Source organism: Protopterus annectens, chromosome 2.part0 (genome assembly GCF_019279795.1).
Source record: "Protopterus annectens isolate FY-2018-M chromosome 2.part0, PAN1.0, whole genome shotgun sequence".
Lineage (NCBI taxonomy): Eukaryota > Metazoa > Chordata > Ceratodontiformes > Protopteridae > Protopterus > Protopterus annectens.
The window spans coordinates 819,811,915-819,829,621 of record NC_056728.1 but is presented as its reverse complement, the minus strand read 5'-3'; the positions used below and the strand labels follow the sequence as shown (position 1 = coordinate 819,829,621).

The window sequence follows — 17,707 nt, the reverse complement described above, 5'->3', positions numbered from 1 at the left end:
GTTTCTCAGAGAATTTCCATTCCCTGGAACAAGCTCCTTATCCATGTGAAGCAGAGTTCCTCCCTAATTCTATTTGACCGTAATTTGGACCAATGGATGGGTAATCAGAAATTCACCCCATGGTCTGGTGTATATGTTCCTGATGGACAAAGGCATTCAGTAAATCACCCACGATATAAATCAAATTTGTGGGTCACATTTGAGTCGGACGGCTAGGCTTATAAAGGCCCTAGTGATCGTTAGCTTTGTACACACCTATGAAAATACAGATAAAGGCATTTCCACTGATATTCTACAGGCCACAGAAAAAGTTTTAATAAAGGTGTGTACCTAATGGTGTAGACAGCTTGCAATAAAAACTATTTACCACTAGAAGAAGGTAGACTACACACACATCACTGACCTAAAGCCTTCAGCTTCTGAAATACTTCCGTGAGAAGGCTTCCTTAAGGATGGTTGAGTTTGAAGTGGAGGTTTTAACTCACTAATCAGAAGTATATGAGCTGCAACTCATCTGCTGCTTTTCTTGTCATCATCACAACAATTTCTCTTACAGCACCAGTAGTGTTTCACTGTTTTTTTTTTTTTTTGTTAGAGATGTCTCTTTTCCCCATGGTTGTGTGACTACAGATTTGGGACATATAAGTTTAAAGAAGTGTGGGAAGCTTGTCCTGTCACCAAGGCAATGTAAAAGGACATGCATGCCTACAAATAATGCTTAGTTTTTTTTTTTCAACAGGCTGAAGCTTTGACTAGTTCTAGTAATTCAAATAAAGCTTTAAAGTAATTATTAAGGGATGTGTATTAAAATCCATTGAGAATTATGGTATTCCAAACTATTTATTATTTTAAAATGTGAAGTCTGACATGATTCTTTTCAAGTGATAAGTACCTTCTTGATTTAATTTTAAGGCATTATGTATATTAATTCCCATCTACTGCCATGGATGCAGGGTAAAAGAAAATGAAACCTTCTGTCAGAATCTGTTTGCTTCAAATGTTCTGTGACACTTTGATGGACAAGGCACCTGTTACTGAATTTTAAGATACAAGGAGAGCAGTATAAAAAACGATCAGCTCCCTCAAGTTATAAAAAGCTTAAAGGTAGGCTTTTCTATAATTATTCAAATTTTGTATAATACAAGCAACTCTTTACTTTCTGCTGCAGTTATTTGCAGAAATATTTTTAAAAAATGCTAATAAAATGCTGTTCCTTAAATCTCTACAGTGGAGAGCAAGAAACAGACTTCTGCTTATTTCCTGTCAGTCAACAAACCACATTATTCAAATCAATAATCTTGTATTCTAATACCCTGAGTAACATCTAGTCAGCTTGAAAAGTTAATATTTCTGAGGAAAAGCATATAAATTATGTTTAAAAGCTTATGACTGAATCTGGGCACTTGATTGTGATTACAGTACTTTTGCTGAAATCACTTTAAGGAATTGTATACCTTTTCCTCACAGTCCTTACACTGACACATGCACTGTGATTTTAATAAAAAAAGGCATACATTCAATCCCGCATCATATAAAATTTCAAATGATAAATGAAAGCCGGTTCCTGGATGTAGACTCTGTAACTGGCACAACTACAAATACGTAAAAACAAAAAAACGAACAGAATCACCATGGCTGTAGGACAAAGTATCTGTTTACTGTATTATAGAGAGTAAGCGCTTTCACGACCTAACTGTCATCACATCAGACTCTCACAATAAAAACACATGCTCCCTAAGGCCAATCAAATATGCAAATGTCTTACAAACATAAGCATCTAAAAACACTTGATTGTATAAAAAAAATCAACATATTACACAACAAATGCATAGAAACAATCACAACCCTTAATAAATGTCAATGGGGTTGTGTGCTTGCACGCAGCAAAGGTTTGACAGAAACCATGTCATTAATGACAGGTGACTTCGCTGCAATGAAAAACAAAATCCAACTCTGCTCGGACAGCTCAGTTCTATTCCTAATGTCCCTTACTCTAATACTCTCCTTCACAATCTCTAAGCCAAAGAAACTAAACTTATGTTGAGGCCCACTAAGTTTAACATGCCGTACTAATGCATTACCCTCTCTGCCATCCCTGATGTCCCTTAAATGTTCTAGAACACGTTCTTTAAGGGAACAATTAGTTTTACCTACATAAAACACATTACACACTATGCAAAAACTACAATACACCACATTCCTCGATGCACATTCGACATAAAAGTTATACTACCTGACTGTGGGTGTGAAAACCTCATGCCTGTGTGAATATAACTACAGGTACAACAACTTCTACAGTGATGTGTCCCTTGTCTCTGTGATTTCAATACCGGCCTTTCCACTCCTGACTTATACCATAACTATCTTTTCAGTGAGAGATTATTACTAAAAGAAAACATAGATCTCTTACTGACAATGACTCTGAGTTCCTCAGACACCTTTAAGATATTCCAATTCCTTTTAATATCACAAAAAAAATTGACATCACTAGAAAAAGTCATAGAAATCCTCACCTTTCCAAACTCTACTTGCTCATGGCCTCTCCTGTCTTCAAGAGGTTGTGCAGAGAAGTAAGGTTGACCCTTGGTACCTCCTGCTCTCTCTCTCTCAACATTTGACAAATACTTGCATCTATCTCTTTTTCTTGAGTACCCTGTCTTCAAAAAATCCTCCTTAAGACAGCTAGCATAGGTTGCGAGTCTTCATTATGTAACATCATCAACCTTAAAATCTGACCACTGAGTACATTCCTAGCAACATGCCTAAGATGCAAACTATTTTTATGTAGAAGCGAATTCTTCCTACTTGGTTTCCTATACAAACTTATTTGCAGACCCCCGAATTCAGACTTTCTCACAGTGAGATCAAGAAAATCTACCTCTTCCTTGGAATATTTACATGCGAATCTCAAAAAAGTCATCATACCAAATAAATAGTCTAGGAATTGAGACAACAACTCAGTGCAGCAGAAGCCCTTTCCCTAGGACATTAGCATGTTCCCAGTATAAATACAGCATTCACCTACACCACCTTTGAGCTTTCTTCCACAGAAAGGAAAAAGAGAAGCCCTTTCCACTTCTAGGGCAAAAACTGGACTAAAGCAATTGATAAAGATGGAAAATAAGGTCTCAAACCACTCAGGAAGAGAAAGAGCATCAACTAGCCTCCACAGTACACTACCCAAATCCAAGTAAACTCAAGGCACTAAACAAAGGGGAAGAAAAAAGGGGATGAACGTGAACAGTGCCCCACTGACCTACACTCTGACTTGAGGGCCTGTAAGACCTCTGCACCATGTGAGGGCATGGCCCCACATGAACACAGCCAAACACATATGCAACCCAATCCATCCAACTCTGGTTATCAACACTGTATTGTACCATACTGTCTACCTCCAGGTTGTGCAACCTGGTGTCACCCACTCAAGTCCTACCTTCCTCCCCACTTAGTCTCCCCAGCATCAAAATCACAAACTGATTCCAGGTTACTTGGGTAAAAATCAGGGCTTAGTCAACAGTGTTCAGGAATGGAATTTCTTCAGGCAGAAGAAGATTCAAATACAGTCCCACTTTCAGTTTTTTCCAAGGAACTATTACTGCCTGTAAGGAAGTGTTTCAGAATCCTGAACATGTATCAACCAGTATTCTGAAGATTCAGACTGCCAGCTGCATATGATGAAAATCCAGCTGCTGTTAACAAATTTTTGGAACTAGACCAATGATTCCTCCAAAATGACCCCACCTCCTGATTCCTCCCATCACCACAGAACTGTTTTGGTTATGTCACCAATGTACAGATCAACACAGAGAAGATATTCCCTTCTTAACTCTTCTTACCAAAGTCTTGATGGTGTATGTATTCAAGAACTGTGTCCAAGGGTCCATTGTCCATCTATACACAACACTACAGCAACTTTGTACACAAACAAAGAACAAACTAAGCTGTATAGCTGACCAAGAGACTATGGAAACCAGCCCCATCTTTGAGCAGCCACATGCTGGGGGTTCTTTTGCCAAGAGACTAGAATTTGCTTGCAGACAGCTAGTCGAAAGCCAAAGTCCAAAAATTAAGATGGTCCAAGACAGGAAGTCACATCCAGAAGTTTCTCAATTTCTATTAAAGTGGGAAATTTGATGAAAATATTCGCCTGTCTTGAGAAATGTTAATCTTCTTCCGTTTCTTACAAAAGGACAAGACAATCGCTGACAGAAATAGGAAAGATAACTGTTATATGTTTGTCCTCCATTTCCCTAAATTCAAGGAGTTCAACTAAAGGTAAAACAAGAAAAATCTCATTTGGTTCTAACAACTCCCTTTTGTCAAGACAATCAGTTTTTTTTTTTTTTATCCAGAAAGCAAGTTCATCACTATGTTTAGCTTCCCTTAGGGATGACTTAAACTTTTAGCAATATGGCAAGTTTTTATCCTAACATTACACGCTTATTCGAGAAATTTGATATTTTGCTTACTTCTATTTCTCCATTTTCTTCCACTGTAATATTTATTTGACACTAAGTAAAAAACCTAGCACTGGGAATTTTTATATGCCTAAATAGCAAATGTATAGATTCTGCTGTCAGTCTAAAATATTGTGTTATCCAAGTGGATTTGAATAAAAGCTTAGTTTATCCATCTCACCTCAACAATCTTGCTTTACCTTACTCTTATACATGAGTACACCATTTTGCATGTCTATTATGAGATTTTGACATTATCCTCCCTCACCACAGTTAAGCTACTCTTAAGGGGGATTTATATAGTTTAGGCAGCCTAAAAGAAGTTATGTTCCAAAACTGAATACGAGTTTTGTTTTTGAAGTGCTATTCAAAAAATTATTTTCAACTTAAAAATTCTGATCCTTTAAAATTCTTTGTAAATATGTTCACACCTCTCAACTGTTCAGAATTCTGCAAAATGTTCAGACTTCTGCCTCATACCTTTGGCCCTTCTCTCATAACATTTGTTATTTTCTGGCAAATCACTGAGGATTTCTGTGACTAAGGATTGACAGACATTTGAGTTTCATCCATTATTTCCTTCAGAAAATTCATGTTAATGTAAAACCTATTAATCTAACAACTTCCTGTGTTTGTAAGAGCAATTTTTAAACTGGCCCTATATTTATGTCTTTGTGCCCCCCACACACACAAACATTATTTTTGGCTCTGTACTTATTCACGTGCTGGGAGGTTAAGAGGTACGGATGTATTTATTGCCTATAGTCATATCTGTCAGAATGTGTTAAAAAAAAAAAAAAAGACCCTTTCTTTTTTTAATAAAGTAATGATCCTTTATTTAAATCTAAGGTATTGTACTCATATACCAGTGTAGCAAAAAAACTTACTAGATGTTTCACAGCTGCCTTCATCTTATTCTCACACAAGAAACAAAGATGAAAGTTATCTTGACTAGACCATGTAGATAATTTTGGCTTTCAATTACAAGACCAAAGGTATCCTGAAGACTGAAGCTTATTTACTCTTTCCTCCAGGTAAGCCTTAGAATGACATTACTAACAAGCTTTTTCCAGACCAGAAAAGCTTCCATTTATAAACAATGATGCAAGCTCAGTAGCCTCCCTCACTGATCCTCAATCCACACCTCAACCAAACATTGCAAATTTGAATGTCCGGTAGAAGCCAAGGAATAATAGCTTCGAAAATGCTGTGATTCAAGGTAATCTGCTCCGCCCCCAACAGGTTCATTTGTTGGTATTATGCTCCAAAATGATGAATGAGACCAGTAAAAGAAAAGGTGTAGTATAGTTAAAGCTGTATGAGGTAATCTTCTCAAACAGTAGCAGATATTCAATATCATGTTCCTGTTATCAATAATAGCATCTGATGTCTGTCCTTTTTCTCCTAACTTGTTTTTATTCTTGCTTTCACTGAGCTATACAAAGTTGCTTTATGTAAACTGCTGAATGGTGTCTGAAGCAAATAACTGCCTAGAGTTGTACTGTGATGTGAAACCTCATAAGTAGCTAGATGTTTGTAAAGACTTTTCTGTTAAGGCACATGCTCAGAAAGTAAAGCTGCTCTGTATATTAAATTCATTCAGCACATTTGCATACTAGGTCAATTCCACAGGTGTAAAAGGATTAAGGCCTAATTATGACACACAAAAACTGAGTTTAACTAGAAGCACAGTGGTCTGTTTAAACTGGAGTGGGATGATAGGCATGCTTATCCTAGAATGGAAGAGAGCAGATTTGCTTGTGAGGTGCCATGATGTTCCTCAGAGGCGGGGTGGCAGATACAGAAGTGGGAATAGGGTGTGCTTGCAGCTCTCCAAGCCAGTTTGTAGCAACCTTCATCTCAGGAGCATGGATGCATGCACTTGCACAGTTAAGGTGTGGTGGTTCTTGTGATAACACATATCCTGTCTCCTGCACAGAAGACGAGAGGGATTAGACCATAAATAGAAAATCCGAATAGCTCTCTGGATGATAGGCAGCTCCTGCAGCCAGCTCTCTCTTTTAAGAGAAAGAACACGTCACGAGAACTGACAGTTGGCAAGCAAGGTGAGAGAAAAAGCACACTGAAAACAATGCATCTTGAGTAGAGACATTCTAGCTATTACCAGTGCTAAATGCTTATTCACTGCTGCGGTTTGTTTATGAACTTCATTTACATATATGAATAATGTTTTGCAAGTCACTCTTCGGACATTTTCCAAAAAAAAAAAATATATATATATGTTCAGGAGAACATCTATAAACATTTACTAGGAAAGTAATTTAGACGTTTATTTGAATCCAGTCGTATGAACTTCCTTTTGGAGTTATTACACTTTGGTTATTAGTTATTTTGAATAACGCCTCACCTATTGTTGTATTTATTAAAGTAATTTGGAAGTAGGTCAGGCACTGAAAACTGAAGGCTTCATCTTAGAGCTCTTGCATTAATACATGACATCTAACAGTCAAGGTGTTTGCTAGTTCTGCTTAGCAACCTAGTACTTAACCATTGCTAAAATAGTTTTGATTGGTATAAAGTTAATGACTCTGGCATATCTCATTATAGTGACTGCATCTCATAAATGTGCTTTTAGACTAGTGTTATAAAATGTCTCTACTGATGATGTATCAGAGAAGGTCAGAATTAAAATTCCTGTTTTTTCAAATGGTAAAACTATGGTCTCTGACATCAAGATAAAGCAGGAGGAAGCTAGAAGTCCATAGAGGAATATCTGGTTAGTCACTGTGAGAAGAATGCATAGTTCTTGCAACTAGAATTTCAGAACCATGAGACAATCTATCAGCTAAGGATATTCTGGTTACTCGACAGATATGGCACTTCACACTGCAGCAAGAACAGATTGAGAGCATGCATGGCCACATGATCAGCTCAAGTATTGTTTGTTTGTTTGTGTCTTTCGGCTTTTCCCGGTTAGGGGTCGCCACAGCGGAACTCCGGTCCGCTAATGATTGGCAGTAGATTTTTACGTATTGCCTTGCTGGGCCTAATGCACAACCTTCAACGAAGGAACGCCCATTCACGCATGTCGCTATACAGAAGATGCTCTGAGAATCGAACAGGCAACGTCTAACTGTGAGGCGACAACGCTACCACAGCATCACCACCGCAGTATCCTCACGTATGTAGGCAATAATTCAGGCAATGTGGAATCCTCAAGTAGGTCACACATGATTGCAGTTACACTGTTTTTCATTGAAATATAAAAAGTCATACCAAGAAAGGACAAAAACATGGGAAGATCAAAACTATTAGAGGATTATGGGTCTAATGGAATTTCTCTGGAAAAACAAACTGTAAACCCTTATGCTGTTCTTCCTGAAGGATATAATCCTATTAATACTGACAGTATGATATCTATACTCCAAAGGTAATAGCCAAGCACTAACATTTTCTGCAGTAATTATTCATAGGTTCACCATTTATGAAAGATAAATATTGTGAATGCTTGTCTGAGCACCTACAAAGACAGGCTGTTAATGTGACCTGTTTCAACCAACAATGCCTCTAAGATTTTTCTCGTCATTTTACAACTATACTTACCTGATAGTATGGTAAGAAAATGGTGCAAATAGCACAGTATGGCTCAATGTTAGCAACAGCTGCATTGTACTCCCTCTCTGCAAGGAAGTTATGATCTTTATATTGCCAAAGATGCGTTAGAGGTTTTGCCCAAGGCTCAGTTTCATGCAGTCTGACTGGTTCTACTACTGGCATGTAAAGCATTTCTGTAAGAGAAAAAATGTATGTTCTTCAGAAGGGTAACATTGCTTTGGCTAATCATACTTTAAAATTTCTAAATCAAATCTTATCATATCCTTCATTACTACATAATATAAGCCCAGATAACCACTAAGGCTTCTGTTTTTCTACTGCCTTTTCTGTCACTACCTTATAACACTTTTTGCAGATATGTAGACCATGTCCTCCAGGGGCTGGAATGGAGATATAAATGAAATATAATGTAATAGAAAATAAAAAAGTATAATTGTGTAGGTACTTGCTATAACTGGAGATTTTCAAGTATGCTCACTGGTGTGAACACGCACTTTCACATTAGCGCTAACTTCTTGGGATTTCTGCAACAGAAGACTCAATGTTGGGCCCGATTTCCAGAGTTTTATAAAACCTCTACTCCTCTTGGCTGGGCAGATACCCTTCCACGTGGATGTTAGGATGCCTGGAGTATAAGAGGAACATGCACCCAAGCTATGTTTATTTTTTGCTTCCCCTGAAGTAGCAGGGTCCAGCAGAAGCCAGACAAACAGCCCTTGTGGCAAACGCTTCAAGGAATAACAATCCACCAAAAATACCCTCAAAGCTCCTTCTCCACACACCAACTAAACCTGAAGGGAAGAATCTTACAGGGTTAAAAAAGAAAGGAAGGAAGGTAAGAAAAATAGGTAGGTGACCTAGTACATACCTCTACCCTAGGATGGTGAAAGTTTGGAGACTAAGGGGAGAATGATGAAACATTACTCTAACAGTGAACATACTCAAACATCTACAATTATGCTAAGTCCCCTACACAACCATTCTGTGTTCTTCATACTATTACTCTTACAGAGTCTGGGGTGGCTGGCACTGTGAAGTAATAGTTCTAAAAGTGCTTGCAGGATGGTTGTGCCAAAATCTGTCCTGTCTCTTTAGAAAATGTCCAAGTTGCAGCATTTGGAAAAGTTGTAGACGTGACCAGATATTTGTGTGCAAGATGGCCTGGATACAGAGAATCCCCAGTAAGAGGACTTGTGGCTATAGCTGCATTCGCAGTATGTGCCCTGGCAAGAGATACGGTGGACTAGCCATTTTAGAGATGATCTGTTTTGACACAGGCTTGCACTTGCTAACATCTGCAAAAGCTAGGAATTCCTGGTCTTTTTTCCTCACTTCTTTTTCATTTTCTAGGTAAAAACTCAGTTGTCCATACACACCTAGTTTATACAGAAACCATTCCCCCTTGATCCGTGCAGCAGGGCAAAATCCCAGGAGGAAACAGCCTGATTAAGAAAAGTTTATTTTTATAATTTTTTTTCTTCAGAACTGGAAGAAGGGCAGGGTGCAAGCTGTCAGGAGATGCCGATGTTAGTGGGTTGCAGTAATAGGTTTCATAAATGAATGCCACTACTGTATTTATGGTCATGGCTGAAGTGGTGAAACACTAAGTATATAGTGATTTAACTGCAAGCAACTGCTTATTACATTAGTAGCTTGTTACGGTTGCATTTTTTGTCTTCAGCTTGGAAAAGACATTTCTGTGGGATCTGCAGAGAGCACTTAAGGACCTATCTACAGTACTATTTTTTTTTTTAAATCTCCTACTCACAGGTTCAAGCCTAATGGTTCTTGTACCTGCACCCGATCAAACCATTTGTTCCACTGTGAATCTCCAGGCAAATCAGCTCATCCACTCTGCAGCAAGAGATGGGCACCAGGGAATATGCTACCTTACTGGTTCTCCAGAGCACCCTACCATCTCCCTTGACAGAATACACCCCCTCCCCTGAAGCAGTTCTTCCAAACTCCAATATATGTTGCTCTCTGATGTGGATGCGTGCCTCTATACTTTGAATTATCCTTAGCTTATTGTTGGAATTGAACATAGTAGCATGGGTTTGCTAGGCTTAATCTCCACAGAACAAACACACAGGGCTCCCACTAGCTGTCCTCAACTGACGGGACAGAGTCCCCAGCTACTGCAACCTTGGGAGACCCTTATGGAAGGATATTCTGGAGCACAGCAGAGCCAAAGGCTGCTCTATTCTTGGAAACCAAATCCAACTTATAATGAGCAATGAAAGTGGGTGGATTAGCTCAAGTTGCAGCTGCACAAATAGCAGCTAAAGATGCTCTGGACCAAAAGGCTGAAGAAATCGCGACAGATCTTGTAGAATGGGCCCTAGGAGGTTTTAGTAAACATAATCCAAACATAAACAAAGGTTATACAGTCAAACACTGAGGCAATGTATCTTTAAATACTGGATTGCTTAATCTGGTAGGAGAAAAGGAACTAAGTAACTTCTGAAGAAATAAGGCCGGGACCAAACACAGCTTCTATGGAAACAACTTTAATAAAACAGACTTAAAAAGAAAATTAAAAAGAGATTAGTGCTTTCGTGCCTTGCAATAGGCACTTCATCAGACAAACTAAGAACAAGCACATACATCCTATATAGAAACACTAATTAACTAATCAATGAAGCAATTTGCGATCTTTAAGCAATGGTTTCAGGGGCACACACTCATTCAACCCTGGGTACTTATGTGCCTGTAACAGCACTATCCATCTACTTTAAGCTTTCTCTACCTAATTATTTAAATCCCCATCCCGTTTATCAGCATAAAGACATTGTAAAACCATAAAATAAAAAGAATTACCATTATGTGCAGATATATGCTTATACAATGCACTAGTAGAATCTTTATGCCTAATAAAACCTATATGCTCAAGTAAGCGTTCCCTCAAAGTCCTTGTAGTCTTTCCAACACAGAAACTACTACATTTTGTGCAGGTAGCAGGTAACACTAGATTCTTCCTCGAACAGTCTGCATAAAATTTGGTTAGGAATCAAAAATCTATAGTAGGATGCTTAAATTCTTTAAAACCTGATATACAAGGACAAGCTGCACAATTTCTACAAGCAGAAATACCTTTTCTATCTGAAACTGAAGTTAACTTCTGTTTGTGCTCATATAAAACCTAGGCACATCACCTACAGTCCCTAAGATTCTGTCATTAGATATGAGCACTGGCCAACTATTCCTTATCACATCACATACCCTTCTCACATTTCTAGAAAAAGTAATAACAGGTTTACCATATCTATCATGTCTTACTTCTCTTAGGTAATATATTCTTACTCTTAGAAAAATAGGGATGTGCCTCTCTACATCTTGCTCTCACTACTTCAACATGTGCTGTATCAAAGTCCTTAACCGTATAACTCCTATCTAACAACCCATCCTCAAGACCTACAAGTGCTTCACCAAAGCCATCATCTCTAGTATGTAAATGTGATATCCTATAAACTTGATTTTTAGCAATATTCTTAAAAATATAACCCAGATGCATACTATCACAATGCAACAGGGTATTCTTTCTGCATGGTTTTCTATAAACTGAGGTCTGTAATATGCCATCTGTACCTTAAAACAAATGAATATCTAAAAAATCAATACAATTCAAATGTACATTTTTAGTAAACCTGAGATATCCAGTGGTAGATTCAAGATAAGTAACAAACAAATCCAGTTCAGACAAACTCCCATCCCATAAAAGAAAAATATCATCCACAAACCTCCTAAAAAAACCCAAATGTTTAGAGAAGGCATGTGGACTAAAAACATGTTCAACCTCCCAAATGGCCATAACTAGGTTGGCGTAGCTATTGGCACACAAAGTCCCCATAGCTACACCAACCTTCTGTAAATAAATACTGTCTTTAAACATAAAAACGTTATTCTCCAAGATTAAGTCCAGAAGTGTGCAAATCACAAAAATCATATCACTAGAATACACACTATATTTGTGTAAAAAGTTTCTAACTGCTTCAACACCTTCTAAATTAGGTATCACTGTGAACAGCGTATTAACATCTAGTGTAACCAAAAAATATTCCGATAAATCATGCCCAAGATTAAACTCATATAAATCAGTAAGAAAATGTTGCGTGTCCCTAAGCACAGTCTTAACATTGTCAACAACTCTTCTTAACTTTTAGTTATGTACTTACCATAACTTCAGATGTTTGGGATCCATCTCGCCTACACTCTGTACTGATGGGTTCGGAGCCGATCCTCGGCTCCCACTCGGCACGCTATGCAATAGAGCGAAGTCTCTAATTGGCTGAGCTATTCTATATCCCAGGATGCACCACCACTAATTCCCCAGATCTTGTTTATCCACACACATGCACTGCTGATATAACATTGCCAGATGTTTCAAGATGAAACGGTCAAACTCGAACCGTTCGGTCTCTTCTGATCTCCAAGGCAGGGGGAAGGAGGGTGGGTATTAGGAATGTAGGCGAGATGGATCCCAAACATCTGAAGTTATGGTAAGTACATAACTAAAAGATGTTATGTGATCCTATCTCGCCTACATTCTGTACTGATGGGACAGCGTCCCTAGCACCTGATTCCTGGGTGGCTCACTGGAAAACACTCCTGAGAACTGTGGAACCGAAGGAAGCTTGCCCCCGAGATGCCACATCCAATTTGTAATGAGAAATAAAGGTGTGAGGAGAGGACCAGGTAGCCGCAGCACAAATGTCACTAATGGCAAGCTTAGCATGAAATGCTGTTGAAGTAGCCGTAGCCCTTGTAGAATGAGCTTTCACAGTGGTTGTAAGCTCTTTATTAGAAAGAAAATAAATATGACTAATACAGTCTCTGATCCACTTGGCAATAGTGACCTTCGTGACGGCTTTGCCCAATTTATTGTCTGAAAAGGACACAAACAACTGATCTGTTTTTCGTGTTTGATGCGTCCTATCTAAATAGAAACGCAATTGTCTGTGGACATCCAATGAATGGAAGATATATTCTGCTCTGTCTAAGTAACTGGGGAAGAAAACTGGAAGTTCCAAAGACTGCTGAAGACAGAAACTGGAACAAACTTTGGGAACAAAAGATGGATTGGGCCTAAGGGATACTCTATCCTTGTGAAAAACCAAGTACAGCGGGTTGACACATAGGGCCTGAAGTTCCGAAACTCTTCTGGCTGATGTAATTGCCGCCAAAAAAGCAGTCTTCCAGGTAAGAAATTTCAAGTCAGAAGTTGCTGCTGGTTCGAAGGGGGAAGAAGTCAAGGCACCTAATACGAAATTGAGATCCCATGGTGGAGCAGGATGAGAAACTGGAGGACGTAGCAGCCCAGCACCTTTCATGAAGGCTTTACACAACTTATTACTCATCAAAGGTGGGTCTGTACTTGCATGAAAATTAGAAATAGCTGCTAATTGAACCTTAATGGTAGAGACTGAAGACCCTTGATTGAATAGGGAAGCTAGGAATTTCAAAACGTCCGCCACCGGGGCAGTAATGGGATCTAAACCCCAGAGTTGGGCCCAAATGGCAAATCTCTTCCATTTACTATTATACATTTTCTTAGTCAAATTCTTGTGGGCTGAGGACAAGATATGTATAATTTCTGAGCCTAAAACCTGGTTCCTGACTATAGTCGAAAGTGGAGGAGCCAAGCTGTTAATTTCAGTGAGTGAAGGGACTGGTGAAGCTGTCCCAACTGGTGGATCAAGAGATCTGGAACCTGGTCCAGGAACCATGGGCCGTCCAGTGCGTATTTCTGAAGAAATGGCAGCCAGACTTGACGAGGCCAGTATGGGGCAACTAAAATCATCTTGCACTGCAAGTGAATCGCCTTCTGGATCACCCTGGGGAGAAGGGGAACCGGAGGAAAGGCGTACAGTAAGCCGTTGGGCCAAGCTTGGACTAGGGCGTCCTTGGGAAACCTCCCCCAACTCGGGGTTGTTAGATATTAACAGGGGTAAGAGAAAAGAACCGTAGACATTTCGTGTTGAGAGGGGGTTGCAAAGAGGTCGCAACAAGGAGTTCCCCATCTTCTGAAGATCTGAGATGCTACTCTGTTGTTCAGAGACCACTCGTGCGGGAAGAGAATGGTTCTGCTCAGTCTGTCGGCTATCACATTGGATCTCCCCGGAATATGTGTTGCTACCAAGAAACGATTGGTTGCAACAGCCCAATTCCATACTCTCATGGCCTCTCTGCAAAGAGGGTAGGACCTGGTCCCTCCCTGCTTGTTCAGGTACCAGACTACTGACATGTTGTCGGACTGAACGGCAATCATACCTTGGGGGAGGTAGCAGTGTAGTGCTTGAAGCGACAGAAGCACTGCTCTCATTTCCAGTATGTTGATGTGTAGGGAAGTCTCACCGGGATGCCACTTGCCTTGAACTGACCTGCCCAGGTAATGACCCCCCCCCACCCTGTCTGGGAGGCGTCCGTAGTCAAAGTGGCCACTGGAGGAGGAGGAACGAAAGGTCGCCCCTGATCCAGGTTGGACGAGATAAGCCACCAACGGAGGTCCTGTTTGCACGTCTCCGTAATTATAATTTGGTGACTGAGAGGAAGTTCCTGATACGACCACTGGACCGATAGGAGCCACTGGTAATCTTGCTAAGGGCACCAAGAGAACGGTAGCCGACATGGAACCCAACAGTTGTAGGACCATCCTTGCTGGGGCTCGGTGTTTGAGGAGCAATGCTCGGACTTGAGATTGTAATGTTTCTATTCTCTCTGTAGGAAGATAGACCCGCATTTGCCTTGAGTCTATGTCTACCCGATAAACCGTATAAGCTGAGATGGCAGCAACACAGACTTTGCCCAATTGAAGGTGATTCCTAGGGAGGTTCCTAGAGATATAGTGGCTGCTAGGTTCTGTAATAGTAGATGCCTGGAGGTGGCAGTTAGGAGCCAGTCGTCTAGATACGGAAACACCTGGAATTCTAGACTCCTCAGGTGAGCAGTCACCACCGCCAAACATTTGGTGAACACCCTGGGGGCTGTGGTGAGACCAAAGGGCAGTGCGCAGAACTGGAAATGACTGTCTCCCAGGCTGAAGCGCAGATGTCTCCTGGACGCCTGATTTACCAGAATGTGAGAATAGGCGTCCTTGAGATCTATGGAGCACATCCAAACACCTTTCTCCAGAAGCGGGAGAATGGATTGTAAGGTGACCATCCGGAACTTGGACTTCTTGACTGATCGATTCAGGTTGCTGAGATCTAAAATGGGCCTCAAGTCCCCGGTCTTTTTTGGCACTAAAAAGAATTTTGAGTAAGTCCCTAATCCGGTCTGGTCTACGGGCACCGGTTGGATGACTCCTTTTTGAAGCAGCTTTGAAATTTCGATGGCTGCAATATCCCGTTGACTGGGTGGGGGGTCCAGGATTTTTCTGGATGGAGGGGGGGGTGTGAAAAGGGGATGACGTAACCTCCGGTGATGATTCGGAGCACCCACTGGTCCTGATTGATACTCTCCCAGGCCTTTAGGTGCCTCGAAAAACGACCCCCGACTGGCTCCGGAGCTGCACAGTCGGGCAATCCTTCAGGGATGCTGAGAGGTTGAAGAGCCACGAAAGGACTCGCGGTTTCCAGTGTTGCGGGGGCCTCTGCCGCCTCTGGGACGGCGTCTTCCGGAAAAATTTCCCCCTCCTCTGCCTCTAGAGGGGGGATCGTCCTGCTGTGAGGGGTAATTCTTTTGAGATTTCCGGAACCACATTTTCCCTCCTCTTTTAGCCTTGGGATAAGGCCGAAAGGGAGAGGAAAAACGTGCTCCTACGGCAGTCAAAGTTTTACCCTCTTGTTCACAGCGGGTCAAGGTGTCCTTTACCTTGGGTCCAAACAAAGAGGACCCATCAAAGGGAGCGTCGGCAAAGGAAGATTTGAAGGCCTCCGCAAAATGACACAGGCGTAGCCAGGCTTGTCTCCGTAGAGCAACACCCGTACCCGCTCTACTGCCCCTCGGCTGCATACGAAATGAGCCTCATGGACGAGTTTGATATCGACGACAAGGTAGCCAACTGAGAGCTAACCGTCTGGGCTAACTGCTCAGGCAGGTTACCAGCGAGGGTATCTGAGAGTTCCTTGATCAGATCCCTCTGAAGTCTAGTGAAGTGCGTGAGGTAGTTCAGAGACCTTAATGTAAAGGCCGCTGAAGAGAGGGTGCGCTTCCCGTACCGGTCCATGCTCCTAGACTCCTTATTAGGGGGATGGACGGACGTCGAAGCCTCTGCCACATCTTGCTGGGTAGCAGATGCCACCACCATAGCATCTACAGCCACACCCTTGGTGAGAAATTCCTTTTCCGGGGGCGCTGACAAAAATTTGTTAGGGCGAGCAGGCACCGGTTCCACAGAATCTGGATGTTCCCACGCCCTTCGAGAGACCAAATCCAGGAGCTCATCGAAGGGCGGAGACAACACAGGAGGCGGAGGGCTGAGCCCCGAAGGCCTTGAGGAACACCGACTCGTCAGAGGAAGGGGGTTTGGTCTGCCAGCCGCCTCGTTGCTTGAGGACTTCCAGGATGTCAGCAAAGGAGACATCATCCGAGGACGACTTGGGGGACCCTTCCGCATCATCAAGATCGGTGTCGGAGGTGATAGACTCGTCAGGGGAGTCGACGTGCTTCCTCTTGCACTGTTTTTTTCTTGGGGGTTCCTCTGAAGACTCTTCAGAGGGACCTCCAGGAAGAGGGGGGACCCCCAATGAGGGTGACCTCAGGCCCCAGGGCTCCGCTGTCTTGAGACAGGGGGACTACAAAGGACCCAGTCTCCATGCCTAGGGAAGGTGCCGGGGAGACGGTGGAGGTAGCCAAAGAAGATTTGGCCAAAGCACTCCTCATGGCTCTAAAGGCCGGACCCCCAGACTCCTGGGAAGGTCCGACCCCCAAAGCCACAACAGCAGATGGCACTCATGCAGCCGACGCACCGAGAGAGAGGCTCGGAACCGAAAACATCGGTCCCGAAGCGCCACCCTCGGGGCCGACCGAAGAGGTCCGTGTACCAAACTCTGGCCCAAAGGCCGGAGTAGGAGTAAGGGTCGGAGCCGACCCGGACACCTCCATCGGCTCCACCAGCACCGACTCCAACGGTGCCGAGGCTGTTGGAGGAGGAACCAAGGCTAAAGGGTGGACCGTCGGCTCCAAAGCCGACTGGGCTGGAGCCGAAACTAACTTTTTGAAGACTGGAGACTGAAACAGCCTTTGAAGCACCCTGTCGATGTCCGAATCTGACATCTTGGAGGATCGAGAGGAGATCGAACGGGTCCAACTAGACTTCTCCACCGGTTCCGAAGGACTAGGGGACCGGCTCCAAATTGTCTCGATCAAAATCGGTGCCGAAGGAGACTCCATTGTAATTTCCCTCGGTGCCGAAGAGGACTTCGGCGCCGAAGGGGAAGAGTCTGAGCGGACAACCCTCATCGGCTCCGAAATCAGCGGAGCCGATGAAGGTGATCCGCCTCTCGAAGCTCCAGCCATCGGCTCTGAAGCCAGAGGAGTCGAGGCTGGAGGCATCGAGGCAGACCGTTCCGCCCTCGGCTCCGAAGTCCGTGGAGCCGATGGAGAAGCCTGCCTAGATTTCTTAGTGGTCGGTTCCGACGGGCTGGTCAGAGCCGACAATTTCTTTTTCTTAGAGGAAGAAGAAGAGGAAGATAAGGCCTCTTCAAAAGAAGGCTTAATAAGTCCTTTTAAGA

At 42.2% G+C, this 17,707-nt stretch overlaps 1 protein-coding gene across 6 annotated transcripts in view; it reads right to left on the bottom strand.

The window, feature by feature from the left end:
- KDM4C (lysine demethylase 4C) overlaps window positions 1-17,707 on the bottom strand; it is a 3,520,425-nt gene that overhangs the window by 1,197,151 nt on the left and 2,305,567 nt on the right. For all 6 annotated transcript variants that reach the window (XM_044061093.1, XM_044061091.1, XM_044061094.1 and 3 more), the window contains exon 13: window positions 8,022-8,206. In XM_044061093.1, coding sequence (XP_043917028.1) covers window positions 8,022-8,206 — 185 coding nt within the window. The remainder of the gene's footprint in view (window positions 1-8,021; window positions 8,207-17,707) is intronic.